Genomic DNA, 15,472 nt, shown 5'->3' on the forward strand with positions numbered 1-15,472 from the left:
GCACTCATGCGCTCGGCCCCGTGTTTTCAGTCAGCATTAAGACTCAGGGACAAGGAAAAGCCGCTTGGCAGGAGTGTCTAACCGGAGTGATGTGTTTTGTTTATGAAAACGAATGCCACTCAATACCTGGCCTTCCCTCCTCACTTACATCCCAGAGATGCTCCCTTGCGTTGGGCACACACTGCACTGTTAGCAAACGAACCGAAAAAGCCTCTGTGACCTCCAGCGCCGCCACTCGACCCCGGGGCCAGGCAGACCCCTACCTTTTGCCCTCTCCCAATTTGCCTGCTCCCTGAGGAGCAACGCAGGTTTCCCAAGGGACAGGAGAGCCCGCGGAACGTCCCCACCGCATCACTCTCAGCCCGCTGGGGCTGTGCAGGCTCCCACCCCACTCCTCGCCCCTTGCTTCGCCCAAGGTGAAGCATCCACCCACGCGCGCTCCTGCCTTTCCGTGCAAGGCGCAGTCAGGGCCGGCAGAAGTTCCCCCCTCCTCCTCTCCCCTCCCCACAGGCTGCCGGCTCCTCCCCTGCCCTCCCTCCCCGCCGCGGGCGCCGCGGCCCCTCAAGGACTCGGGGGCTCTCAATGTCAGGCGGGCGGACGGCGCGGCCGCCGGCAGGGGGCGGGCACGGGGCGGCGGTGCCCGCCCTGCGCGGAGCGCGGCTCGGGCCGGCGGCGCTGCTGCTGCCGGGCGGCGCGGAGCTCAGCCCAGCCCAGCCCAGCCCAGCCCGCCCCAGCCCAGCCCAGCCCAGTCCAGTCCAGCCCAACCCACTCCAGCCCAGGGCGGCCGAGCCCAGCCGCGCCGCTGAAGGGCACCGGCGGCGACGAGGCTTCCTCGCGCTCTCCCGCGGCTGGGGCGCGCCCCCCCCGCAGCATGGAGGCTGGGAAGCGCAGCTCCTCCGCCGGCAGCCGGGACGATGGCAGCGCTAACTCCTTCCCAGCCAAGCAGGCGGCTCCGGCGGAGAAAGCCCAGAGCAGCCCCGGCAGCGGCGGCGTGAAGGAGCATGGCAACTCGGTGTGCTTCAAAGTGGACGGAGGCGGGGGCGAGGAGCCCGTGGTGGGCTTCGAGGATGCCGAGGGACCCCGGCGGCAGTACGGCTTCATGCAGCGGCAGTTCACCTCCATGCTGCAGCCGGGGGTCAACAAATTCTCCCTCCGCATGTTCGGGAGCCAGAAGGCGGTCGAGAAGGAGCAGGAAAGGGTTAAAACTGCGGGGTTCTGGATCATCCACCCCTACAGCGACTTCAGGTGAGCGCGGGGCTCACGGCGGGCGGGAGCGGGGTGGCCCCGCCGCCTCGCACCTCGTCCGGCGCGAACTTCGGCGGGCGCCGGACCGGGCGGTGGGGCAGGGGCTGCGACCCGTGCTGGGACGGCCGCGGTCTCGGCCCGGCCCGGCGCTCTCCAGAGTGCTGCACCCGGGACGGCCCCGCAGGCCCCGCGCCCGCCGGGGCGCCGCCCGCAGCCCCTGAGGAAGGATGGAGAGCTTCATGGCCCTCTGTCCTGCCCTGCCGGTCTGTCCGCCCCGCGGGACCGCGGTCCGTCGGGCACGGCTCTGCCCTAGAGTGTGAGAGCTCGCCAGGGGGTTACACAGCTGCATCAGCATCAATAAAATCCCTGGGTGTCTGCACGCGGCTGCCCTTCCCTGAGCACCGGGCATAAACACTTGTTCCAGGGGTTGCGTGAGGGAAGCGCATCTTAATCAGAGTTAAATCAATCAGAGTAAAATAAGTTCATCCAGGTGATGTGTGGGAAACTATGTTTTCGTAGGGAGGCAGGTAAATGTGATGCCAAATTAGCATTGCTTTTATAGTAAGCTGAATGAATGTAGGATGGGAACAGTCATACAGAAAGCAGGGCAGATAATTTCCCAAAAAGTTATATTCCCTTTAGAATTACATTTTTAAGTGTAGGATTGTTTAATTGCATTCTCCATGCCAGCTGGCTGTATGCCTTTGTAAATGTAACGTTCTCTATGATATTTGCCGAGGAACTATTGGTGTCATTAAGCGAATTTAATCAACAGCTTGCATTGAACAACCTACGTCTATATGATAAGTGAATTGCACTGGAGACTATGTTTAATAAAGGAAAATCCAGAATGTTCAATAGTTACACGGATCTTCTAAGAAACACTGGGCTAAATAGAACATGCTTCCAGTGGAAACAGAAGGAAATACTTTCAAAGTTCAAGTTTCTGTGGGACTATTTGGAGTGAGGTGCTATGCAGTGAGCCGTGTTAGCACCTTGCAGTTGAGCCCGAGAGCAGTACAACTGCAAGAGTGAAGGAGCGTGGCAGCACTGTTATGACTTGGAATTATGCTTCAAGTCCCTGCTTGTCTTCCTGGTTCCCAGAGGGCAATAAACTGCACTTGTTCTTTTCCTGAAGTACCTTTTCCCCCCTTTCATGCCAGCTCAGCTGCACTAGCAGGTGCATTTAAGGGGGGAGAGAGCCACTCACCCACCCACGTCCTTTCTACCAGCCAGAGAGGGACATAGCAGGTCACATCTGCTGCTGTGGTAGAATGCATAGGGGATTAGGAGGGTCTGATAGCCTCTTACTTACCCGTGTGTGTGCATGAGTAACTTTATTCATATGAGAATTCTGTTAAGATGAATGAGTTTTTTCTTGTGAGTAATTTCCCTTGTTTTGTTGTAAGCTCTGTTTCTAAACGAGTTGCACACCCAGACAACGTTTTGTGCGATAGGAACTTATTTGTCATATTTTGCAGCATGTAACTTTTTAAGCTATTGTGTGAAATAAGTGTTTTGTTACAGAAATATCTTCTAATTCTGTCCTAATTCTTCCAGTGGGAAGATTTAGAGATTGTAGCATATGTTTGCCTATTTTTTTCGATAGGAGTAAACAACTCTGCATCCGTTTCAGGACTGTTGTTTGAATAGTCTTGAATCAACTGTATTTTCTGGTGATTTTATGATGTTTTTATTTGTTTTTTAGAATGGAACTATTTGGTTTTTAAATAAAGTTCATAGTCTTTCATTCGTTTTTGGATGGTGTGGCCTGCTCCAGACCCAGTTTTTTAGCTAGTAGGACCATCTTGGTGAGGAATATGAGATGTTTTTGTTTCTTTTCTCCTAAAATACTTGCTACTGTATAATGATACAATTCTTTTTGGGTGGCAGTGTGAAATGTGTGAGGAGTTGCCCTATATAGTGTATTCACCTTCTTATTTGGCAATTATGACAATGCTAGTAAGTGCCTCCTAGCAGTATCTCTGTACCAGAATAAATGTGTATGTACGATGGAGTGGTCTTAATTTCTGTTTTGCATGTTACTTTGTAACAATTTAATGCTAGTGTGTAGACCAACCTTAAAACATGGAAAGAAGCAGGGGTATTCCAGTGTCACTGTGTTGATGTTGATACCATCAGGGGAAAGAACTAGATTTTCTACCCAAGTAACAAAGAAAAGGTAGAAAGCTGAATATTTTATGGTATCCAAGTGAGAAGATGTAGACTGCGTTTGTAAATGCAGCTATTATTAGGGTGTTTGTGGCACATATGAGAACAGACATCCCAGTAAACTTAAAGTATAGACACACTTAGGAGAATATTGGGTTAACCATGTAAAATGTGAGAAAATTCTAGTAAAGGCTCCTGCGCACTTGTTTTGGATTTTTTTTCCTCCTAGTTCTGGATGCTTGTGTGCATTTCCTTGAAGAGTTTGATGCATTTGGCTATATCTGTTTACCTAATTCTCTTTTTTTTTAAATAAAAATAGTATATTTTCCTACACCAAGCAGTATTTTGTTGTGACGTTTGGAGAAGTGGGCAGCATCCCTGCACCATCTTCTCCTTTTTTTTGGTATGAACAAAGTGTGGAAGCTGTGTCTCTAAATTTGGTGCTCTGTGAATTGGTTACCTCCATCCTTGTAGGACTTTGTCTTTAGTTTTATGGCTCTCCATCCTGCCTATGTTTCAGGGAAGAATTGTCTCTTCATCAGGCAGATACACCCTTGGAGTATTAAATTCAATAAGTATTACATAATTTTTCCGTAAGGGGACCATTTTGTTCCTGGTCGTCTTTTTCTAGGCTTCTGAGGTTAATGTGTAATTTGGAAGCTGTTGTGTAAACCAAGCACCTAATGCACATCAAACCCAGCACAAGACCTCCGTTTATCTCCTTGCAGCTGTGGTTGCTGTGTCTCTGAACTTGGACAACAAGTCTGTGTAATTGCATGACTCACAAAAATAAATTTATCAGTCAGAGTTTACTGAAGTTCTCAGTGCGTTCTGTAAGATGCTGAGTGCCTCCGTCCATCTGTTCTCATGTGTGGAAGAACGAGCCCGCAGGAGGGATCACTGGTCCAGCCCTGTGGCCTTGCAACCACCAGGTGAAAGCAGCACAAAGCCAGCAGGAGATGGGAGCAACTGCACACGGTTCTCCTGCTGCCACACATTTCACTTGTTTCATAGCAGGGTTGTGGTGAAATGGGCATTTGGTGACTTTTATGTATTACGGCCTTTTGGTGTTAATGGAAATGTACGTAGCTGACTTTTCAAATAATTAATTATTCAGTGTCCTTTGGCATGTCAGGAGTTTCTTTAATGCTCAGAGGGCTTGCTTGCATGTGCCTGGGCTGTTAATCCAGCCCTATATTGTCTCCATCCCTCCCGGCCTGTGGGTACGCCGAGAAGCTCCCACTGTCATGGAAATCTTGAGTTTATCACCATCTCCGCAACAGCATCTGTAGACAGCAATCTGTAAAGAAAGCAGAATTACTACCGGAGTGGCATCTCTTGACCAGAAATAGCAATGTACGAGACAGACTGAGTGGAAATAATATGTGTATGCCTAAGTGTAGCCTTCACACTCTGATGGTTATGGTATTCAACTTGATGTTTGATAGCAGCCTTTGTCTGCAATTGGGGACAAAAATTATAATTGGCTTCAAGATGAAGTGAAGTAAGACTGTGTTGTGGTGTTGTCTGTCAGAGTAGTAGTGGAGGCAGTGCTGAAGGTCTTTTTTCAAGTGTACATGAATACAAAGTATGAACTGATCTGCAGCAATTAAGATAAAACTATCAACATTTTATCTTGGGGTAACTTTACATATGTCCAAGAAACTCAAAGCCTTATTTTAATGATAGCATTAAAAAAAAAAAAAAGCAGAGTTAATTCCAAAACTAGAACAGAAAATTTCAGAGCACTGTGAATACTAAAGGTATACAATATTTATTTTAGCTTGTATGTCATCCCAGTTTCAAAATCTTTTTGTATACAGATTTGAGGGATCATGTAAATGCTTGAGGTTTATCATATAAATCTTTATAAGTTATAGAAAGCTCTGTTCGTAATACCTTTTGAGTAATTTAATGCCAGGTTTCAATAGGTTTTAATCAGGGTGAAAGACACAGTAATGTTTGCATGTGTATGTCTAGCTAGTTACCAAAGACTATTTTTGCATCTGTTGCTATTAAAAAACATTGTTATATTCTGCAGTTTTATGCAACCCATCCATGTTGTCCTCCATATGTACAGCTTAAATTTTCAAGTAAGTGTATACCAAACTGTAAGTCGCAATTACCATGTATTAGTGCACCTCATGTGGTTTTGTTTGTTTGGCTTTGTTTGTTTGTTTGGTTTGGTTCTTTAAATTATAGTTTTGGGGTTTTTTTAACATTTGAACTTACATTTACTTTATGAATCAATTTTCTTTTTCATTTTCACCTATCCTTTGGACCTGTCTGACCACCAGTAATCACCCTAACTTGGTAGACTGTGTAGCTCACAATCATATTCTAAAGTTTGTGCATTGGTTTAAAACCTATTCTTCTTCGGGCCCAGTCTTCACTCTGCGTGTTATACCTAGCATTTGCATTTTAAGAAGCTTAGGGTAAGCACTTTGTCCTTTTCTTTTGTCACGTCTCTAATGTCTCTTTTGAAGCTAATGAGATTTATCTTTTCGTGAGCTGTTACATGCTTAGGTTTACATAGAGCAGTAGAGTTGGAAGGTAATACTATATGCAGTGAGGGCAATGTATTATATCATACTTAAATGTAATTGATAGAGATATATGTATGCAAAATGAAGTATATAAATCATGTTAGTTTATATTAAATAGATTGGATACAAATTAGTGTGGGTTTTAATGCATACATTATGTCACTGGTAGTGCAGGAGTATGAAATGTCTATAATTTTGGATTCCTAAGGTAGTCATTTAATTCTTACTACTCAGGATTTGTCCTGAGATTGTTCTGCAGTATTGGCATTTTTGAATTATTTGCTAATAAACTGATAATCATTGATTTTTAATTATACTGTATACTGTACATTCCTTGCACAAACAATTAAAAAAATAGCACAGTTTTGGCTAGGGCTCTTTCATGTATCATTTTCAAATACTGTCGTGGTGACTATAATTTCTAGTTCTAGTAAAGAAAAATTTTATACACTTAAACTACTATTACTTGAACGTTCACTCATTGTATGTGTCTCCCTATGGAGAACTGTTTAGTACAAAAAGGATTATTAATAGTGCTTGGCTTTTTATTTGCTGCATTCCAACAATTTTTGTACTTTACTTAGATAAATGCCCCAAAACATAAAATGACAAAAATGTAGCATTAATCTAAATAATGCATTTATAATGTCTAAAATTACTTCTGACATTAAGTTATATATTAAGCTTAATTATAGTTACCATGTAAAATGCAACGCCTATAAAGGCAGGCTGAAGAGAAATATGGTAATGGTCCTCAACTACATAAATGGATGTTACAAAGAGGAAGGAAATTGCATAGAAGTAATGGAGTGAAATTGCAGCAACAAATACCTAAGTTAGATGTTTAGAAAGCAGGACCAAAAACAAGCAACGAAATATTCTATTGAAAATGCTTTGATGTGGAATATAGACCAGAAATTCATTAGGTTGTTTTTCATCTCCAGTTCCTATTATTTTTCATATTGAATAATAATGTCTTTGGTTATCGCCGATTTGTTTGTTATGAAATCTAGTTGACTAAAACTAGCTACTGGCATTTCCTTTTGCAACAGTTGTAAGCATGTGTGAGAGAAAACGTATATGCAGAGATGTATTTTGTATTCTTTTGCATTCTTTTCCCCTTTGAAATTTTCTTCAAGAGCTGGTAAAGGAAGCCAGTGGAGTCCACCTGAGGTTGATGCAGCAGCCATTTGCCTCTAGGGCATGTGGAATGGATTACGCCTTTGTTTGTTCAAGGAAAGTGATTCATTTTATTGATAAGACATCCTTCTGTCTCTAGATAATGTAGGATACTAAGGCCTAGTTTGAGCTCACTTATGTGTTAAACATTTGCCAATTTTCATTATGTTAATTCTAGTCCTAGAATATCAGTCTATTGACTGCCTCTTCTTTCACACTTTGGTCATGTTACTTACTTGCACATTGAATAAAGTTTAAAGCAGAGAAAGAGCTGAACAAGTGTAACTCAAATAATTCCTCAGTTCACTGAGTTACTTTTAATTTAACTTGGGGCATTTTGAAGATCACCTATAAATAAGTACACGAGTACATGTCTTTTCTGCAAGATGCTTAATTTTACAAAGTTCACCTTTTCACAGTCTAAATAAAGGCAAATATGTTCCATCATGATTTTGAGATATGTTTAAAAAGCAACCACAACAAAATAAAATAAATCCAAAATGTTACAGAATTCGCGTGGGAAATCTAAAAGATGATGTTCTGGGGTAGTTATATTAGAATCTTTAACCTGGATCAATATCGTGAGACTTCATCTTCAGTTTTCTGATTTTTTTGCTTGACTGCAGTGAGAAAAAAGTTCTTGTTAAATATACACATACACACACACACACACACACACACATAATCAAAAATCAGATCTCATAAGATCATCATCATGCTTGGGCCTATGGGGAAAAAGTACCGATTCCCTTATTCCAATTGATTATTTTAGCACAGCTACATATTTTTGACTGTGTTCTGGGACTTTATTTATTAGCTCAGCAAAATAAGCAATTCTTATAATTGAGTCAGTAGAAGTTTTTCTTTATCTTGATTTTCGTGGACTTGGGTATATGAAAGAAACTGTGAATTGGAATGCTGTGTAAAAGCATGAAAGAGTAAATAAAGGTGAATAAAGGTGTGTGTTTAGGATTTGGTTTGGGGGGTTTGGTGACTACACAGATAAATGAAAGATGCATAGCATTTGATAAGTTCCTAAAGCTTTTTTTTGTTTGGTTTTGGGTTTTGTTTTGTTTTTTTTTTTTTTTTTTTTTTTTTTTTTTTTTTTTTTTTTTTTTTTGTTTGTTATGTAGTCAGGTTAAAATTTGAGTGTCTCGGTTTCTGATTGTTCAGCCTGGAGCAGCAGAAATAGAGAGATATAAATTCAGAGGTCACTTAAAATGTATGGGTCTTTAGCTCTGCATTTCTGCCTACCTATCTAAGATTAGTGACATTGCAATATTTAATTAAACTTTGTCATCTTTTTATGAGAGGTTCAGATTAAAGGTATAAGAAGGCAAAATACTATTTTTAGAGAAAAGGGTAGAGTATGAAAATTTGTAGAGAAATTTACTTCACTTGATTGCAAGTAAGAGATATCTATTCCCACCTCTGCTTTGACTCAACAGCATGCCTGAGAGCTGTTTTCTATGTCAATATACATTTTTTTTGAGAGAGGAAACTTTTAACCTACTTTGCAATGTTTAATTTTTAACCTGACAGTACAGTTCTTGTTAATTGCTTGAAAGTCGTTTAGCTGTCTATTCCCTGATTCTTTCCCAGAGGCATGATTTAATTTTAAAAATCATAGTGTATTCAGCTCTAATTATTGGAGAGCTCATTCTAGACACATAGTAAGGTATGTTAATGACCAAAAACTGTATCAGCTGGAGTCAATGTCAGTACTACCTCAAGGACACTGTCATTTAGCTTCTATAAAATCTCTGCTAATATCTTTTAATCTGATGATAGTCAGATTCAGGCAAGCTGCATAGTATTTTTCAATAATCTTATTGCTTTGTAGTATAGTGCAGCTGGAATAAGTCTAGCGTAAACTTGTGTTTTAGAAAATGTTCATTTCATTACAAGAGAACTGCATCCTGTTTCCATTCTATCTTAAAAAAAACCCAACACAACAAAACCTTAAAAACTGTTTTTATTTTTTCAGTGGAATTCCAACAACTAAAGTTGCATCATATAGCTAAGAATAGGATTTTGATCTTATTTTATTAACTTCTTTGTTGTTTATGTATATATGTTATCTAATGAGGCATTTTATTTAATAAATAATTTGATATATTATTGGAATTTAGTATGCGACTACGATTAAGTTTCTTTCTCTAAAAAATGTCATACTTATTATAAATTTTTATTAAGATTTTTTTTTTAACTGCAAAATCACAGGTTTCTTTATGCTCACTGTCAAAGCTAGGTTTTTTTTGTTGTTGCTGTTGGTTGGTTGATTGTTTAAACTATGTACTTTAAAATAGCCTATATACATAAAACTTGTTATGACTGGAGGGGTTTTTTTAGGTGTTATTACTCTTTTTAATCCAATTCTCAGTCTGAAAGTCAGTGAATCTTACACTTGCACTAAAGTTCCAGTATATAAAGAGCCCCACAGAAATAAAATGTACCCTTACAATATCAAATATTCCAATTCTATAGGTATCACACTCTGGTTGACTGCAGGGTTTTTTTTCTCTCATGTCAGACTAAAGTGTGGAAATATTGATATTTCCTTAGCTGGTTCTGTTGTATCTTACAGTAATTTACCAAATCCTCTAAGAAGCACCTCTCTTTATGGCATGGCTGCAGCAATACACTGTGTGGTTCAGAAATGATCTGACATTATGCCAATATGTTGATTGCAGCGAATTTAGGGTAATATATCATGACATCCTAAAAATAAATGATTATTCTACATTTTTCTATGTAAAAGTTATGGAAAATATACTGATCTTTTATTAAATACATAGAGTAAGATCTATACAACTCTACCCAGGAGATGGAATATAAGTATGACTGAAAAACCATGGGGATGCAATCAAGTTTTCACACAGTTAGTGAGAGGTTTTCTGTCAGGCTCTTGTCACTTCTGTCTAGCTGTTTATTCCAGGAGGATTTATCATTTCTGTCTGGTAGAGAAATTACTATGGCACAAGTAGTAAGTACTACTACCCCCTAAAACCTCTTATTACTGCCTGGCAGTAGATACTTGCAAGTTTCTGTGTTCCCCAAACACATCCTGGGCTACAGGTTCCTTGGGATGGCTGCATATGGACTTGTTTGCACTTGATTTTTCAGTGAAGATAACAGCCAGGCTTGTCTGTCACTCTGGTTCACCTTGTCTTTGGTGCCAGACAATCCCAGTAGTGACACAAAGATTTCCTGTTCCAGCTAGGGATTAGTCTCTTAGACACAAATTTGGAATCAAAACATAGGTAGTAAAATAAATCAAGCATATACCTCAAGCTTCAGTTGGTAGTTGGGTACCTTTCTCATATACCCAGCTTACCGAGCGTGCTAAAGAGTTATTTTTCAGAGCTGTGTGTCCAATGTTCAGGGAAACTGCTATCTATGTGACTGCCTAAGTACTGAATCCTTCTTTTTCTCTCTTTTATTTATAGCATTTCTTATAGTGTAACTTTCAGGTAGTGAAATTCTGCTATAGTCAACATATGCTCTAAAGTTAGTGGGAGCATGAGGATGTAGTCCCTGAGACAGTATTTTTTTGAAAACATTTTCTCTTTTTCCTCATTCTGTTTTTTCTTTGCCCTCCTACATCTCTTTCTGAAGGTATAATACATTCCTTTAAATAAATGGAAATGATGCATTGATTTTTTTTTTTTTAATTTGTTTTTCTGCCGTGTACTTTTCCATTCTTACCCAGTCTGTTAGCTAGGAGATACAGAGCTGTTTGTTCAAACTAGCAGGAAAAGTTAGCCTAGGTATTCTTCACAGTGTCTTGGAGTTTGTAAATAAATGCCTTGTAGTAATTAAAAAAAATGGCATGAATATTTTCTATTTCCTTTGACTTGGGCAGGTTAGCAGCTTTGTGTTGAGAATTGCAATGTGATGCAATTGAACATACTGTAACTGTACACCTAGTAACAAGGTACTTTGCCAAAATTGTCCCCTCAGCCTGCATATTGCCAGCATGGGAATTCTAGTTGCAGACATCTATCACATTAAAGATATAATTATAAGAAGCACACTTGGTAGTGCAAAGAGAGTATGGTATCAAAAGTAAGCACTGCCAGATGGTAGGCAATCTATCAGAGCATTTAAAAAGGGTCAAAATCAAAAGTGTCTGAAATCTGATGGCTTATTAAGCATAGATATCTCTTGCGTGGGAAAAGTGAGAGATGAGTAACCTAACCATGAGGTGCCCACATGACCAAAACAGGCTTTTAATTGCGTGCACTCTGTCAGTAAATATCTGAAATACTTGTTTTTGCTAAGTTAAATGTGTTTTTGAAATTTGGAACAGAATATTAAATACAGTGATACACTGCTGGGTGTTGAAAAGTTGAGTAGGATTTGTACATGTTCTTATTGTTTATTTATTGAAGTAGTGAATTCGTTATGATGGCTGATCTCTCTGAAATGGAAGAAGTCTAAAAACAATTTCAAGGGTTTTGGTGTTGAAAATAATTAAATCCAGGATGTAATATTTTTATTATTTTGTATGTGTATTATTTAGCTAGATGTGAACTACAAATGACAAATTATGACTGAATCCAGTTAAATCTTTGGTTTTACGTTGCTATTTGAAGGTACTAACCACGAGTTTTAAATTCCTTGCTTCACTTTAAACTCTTCTCTATTTTTATTTCCTAAAGTTAGATTTTTCTGTAGTCTGCCTGTATGCTGTGCTCTGTTTTTCACATGCCCGCTAATTTTCTTTTGTCAAGAGATGATTCTCATTAAGACAGGTCTGAGGAATACTCCTTCAGTATTATACAACCTGTCAATGTTATTCAGCAATTTCCACCACCACCCCCCTCATTCTACAGGACTGTACAAGCATTGCTTAATGTGACTGTGGTTGATTCTGTCATTTCTAAGCTGCAGCCAACTTTTACATTCTCCACAGGCTAGACCAAATTTATCTTTCTGGGGAAAGGATGGGAGAGCTGCAGTGAACTTCCACTCCCACACTTGTTCCTCACATCACAACAGAGTTCAGACTTGCTTCAGGGAAAGAGAGCTAGATTTATAGCCCAGGAGTGTGGGTACCATGAATAAAATGGTGGCAGATGTTCCTGCTGGGGCTACTGAGTCGTAATTCCATGGAGTGTTACTGAATAGCACATCATCTTAACATTGAATGTGCACACTGATATGATGCCACTGGGAAAATGAGCAAATGGAATATGATGTTTAACTGGGTTTCGTGTTTCTAGTATAAATTTTTCCATTTCTGGAATGGCTTTGAAAATCTCAGGTTTACCCAGTGCTGTACACAGAGTGTGCAAATCTATAGGATGGTAGATGAAGAAGATCCGAGATGGAAGTCAGAAGCCCATCTATCTTTGGATTTTAGGACCTAGATACTTGTAAGCATCTGGACTCCATGCCTGAACATCTTTCAGAATTCCAGCCATACAGAACCCTAAATGGTAAAATGGATGTTTAAAAAATGTCACCCATGGGTGCTGTGGATTTTCAGAACTAGTATGTCAGAATAATTTGAATATGCTTCAGCTTCCATTTTTGTTGTATTATATATTTTGATTTGCAGTTTACTGATCAGTATATTTTCTAAGATTGTAAGGAAGAGTTCTGTTAATAATTTTTCACCCTCAATTTCTCGCTGCTCTCCACCAATGAATTATTAACAACTCTTTGGCAGTTCTAATTATTACACATCTTTAGTTTAAACATGTTTGATTAGTTCATAACTCACTGTCCTCCAAAAAAAGAAACATAAATATTTGGCTAAATTAGATTTTTTTCTTTCTGAGGAATATTGGCTTGTGGCTAAAACCTCTTATATGATCTCCAAAGTAAAATGTTTTCATTTGCTGAAAGCCAGAAACCTATTTATTATATTTAGTCAACTACATTTTGAGTGAATGTGGATGGAAGATAAAAATGGACATCTGGTGTTTTATTCACCATGAAAAGTGCAGCTCTTTTTTGTTTTGCTGTATCAAAACAAGAGTCATCTATCAGTATGGGAGTAAAGAGCTTTCTTGGTATTTTTGCGGTTGTTTATAGGTCAGGTCATGGGTTCTTGACCAAAGTTTCTTTGAGTGCTTATTTTAGAGCCACTTATCAGTGACTACAATTATAGGCAACTTTACTTGCGTGCAAACACTTTCCCCTGTAACCCTTAACCTGTGGTGGGTGGCTGATGTCAAGACCAGCCCATTGTTAAGGAGTATGGAATGTCTTTATTTGAACATTCAAAGACTGGAAAAAGAACTTTTGCCTGAAAAGACTTCAAAGTCATCTGTTAAAAACAAAACACTCTACCAAAATATAAAATGGAGAAGCAGATTATTAAAGAATTCCCTTTTATTTTTTTCTGATAAATATTTATAAGTGAAGCGTATAACAAAGCCTGTGGTTAAGTTTGAATAAATTTTCAGATCTTAATATCTTTATCAATCTTTTGTTTTTCAGGCTGAAAACTGACATGTTATTCTGAAGCTTAAAGTGACTTTCTCTCTTACAAAAATGAATAAAGACACTGTGGAAGAAAAAAACCTTTATCTTGTATATGTATTTTGTATAACAACTTTAGATGATTCTGTCTCAGTGAAGATGGAATAGAATTTTAAATTGATCTAAGTCTTGGTTTCAAATATCTTCCACTGGCTCAATGACCATTTCATATGACTAAATTAAAACAAAATATTTAATAAATATGTTTCAAGCAAATAATCTGCTGTAATTTAATAAATACTTTCTACACATGGTTTGTAAATTTAATACATACTGTTTTTAGAAGTGGATCTTGACCATCTATTTCATTGTTGCGTGACAAAATGTAATAACCCCTCATTTTTTAATTGCAACAAAGCAATGGAAATTACCTGCTGTAGTGCTGGCAAAGGTGTACAGGAAGTAGAAAAGGTGTCATTGCATGTAAAGGCAATCTGCTGGAGTGCTTGATATTGCAGGCTATCTCCTGTTTTGCAGATCAAAAAACAATTTATCCAGTAAGTTCGCATAGACCATTTTTTTTAATTAGGAATTTTTTATTTGCTTTTTTTAAGGATAACCAAAGCCACTTAATTGAAAAAAAGCCCCTCTTTGTTTCCTTATTTTGAATTATGTTGCAAAAAAGACCATTCAGCAATTGCATTCCATTACACTGACCAACGTTCATAAATGTCAGAGACAGATTTTACATCCCCAGAAACTTGGGTTGTGTTCCAAACCTGCACCCTTTGATGAGCTGCTCCCAGTAGCAGAATGGAGGCTTTGCTCAGGCCAGCTTGTGTGGAGCTTGCTGTAGCATTAGAGGGTAAACAGCATGAAAAGACAATGAGAGGAGCAGAGGTAGAACCAGCAAGATCACAGTTACCTAGGCCGGTAACTAGAACATCTCTGAGCATAATGTATGCTCTTTCTTGTTTACTTTGCTCACTTTTCTGGGTTTTCCTTTTTGTTTTAAACAAGTGAATATGAGGTCTATCTGATCACTGCTCTGTCTAGCTGCATAATTAGCTGATTTGTTTTGGCAACACAGGCGGAGAGCTATGCTGTCAAAAGGATGGTAACACTGGAATGTGCAGTATGCAAACTGGGAAGTTTTAAAGCAATTTTAAAATTAACGTTGCATATGTTTAAATACTGTGGAAGGCAAATGACTAGCAGAGAGTTATGAATACAAGCTGAGTAATTAGAAAAATGGGGTGCATCCCCCTTTAAAAGGTGTTCGTAATAAATGCACATGGGGAAAGGTATGTCGAAGCATGCCGAAGATCACTTCTTTCATTTCTTATGTGATGTGCGCATTTTATTTTAAATTAATTGATGTTTTAGATAAATGAATATGATTAATTCAGTTAAAGAAATTAATAAAATAACAAATCCATAATCATACTAAAGCCATATTCAAGTGTGTACCTGAATGTCTTCTGCCTCCATTTGCTCGGGAATTAAAACTGTTCAGCATGGATGTTCAAAGTGTACAGTAATTTTTGTCTTCTGCTGGAGAAGATTTGGACCTGTACATTTACCTTGCATAGCACTGCTGGTATGGACACTTCCAATAGCAATGTCACCTCTCAGAGCTGTTCTGCTTTGACAGAGCAAAGAACTGACAACACCTCTCCAGTATAGTGATTGCCTTACCCGGGAGGAAGGTTTTGGTTCCTGCTGTAGTTTGTATTTGTTTAGGGAGAGAGGACATGTCAGCAGCACACATTGCTTCAAGAGGCACAGTATGGCTTGGTGGTAGTGAATTCCCTGAGGTGTGGGAGATCCTGGGCTCAGCTGCCCACAAACAGATGAGGAAAGTCCAGTGGGTGTTCATAGGTGTTGATGAGAGC

General features: G+C 39.5%; 1 protein-coding gene across 1 annotated transcript in view; it reads left to right on the forward strand.

The window, feature by feature from the left end:
• Positions 1-800: 800 nt before the first annotated feature.
• HCN1 (hyperpolarization activated cyclic nucleotide gated potassium channel 1) overlaps positions 801-15,472 on the forward strand; it is a 202,429-nt gene continuing 187,757 nt past the window's right edge. The window contains exon 1 of the mRNA XM_051804740.1: positions 801-1,245. Within this exon, the coding sequence (XP_051660700.1) occupies positions 872-1,245 (374 nt within the window). The 5' untranslated portion in view covers positions 801-871. The remainder of the gene's footprint in view (positions 1,246-15,472) is intronic.

Source organism: Manacus candei, unplaced genomic scaffold (genome assembly GCF_025592945.1).
Source record: "Manacus candei isolate 608988 ecotype Guabito, Panama unplaced genomic scaffold, ASM2559294v1 h1tg000061l, whole genome shotgun sequence".
NCBI lineage: Eukaryota > Metazoa > Chordata > Aves > Passeriformes > Pipridae > Manacus > Manacus candei.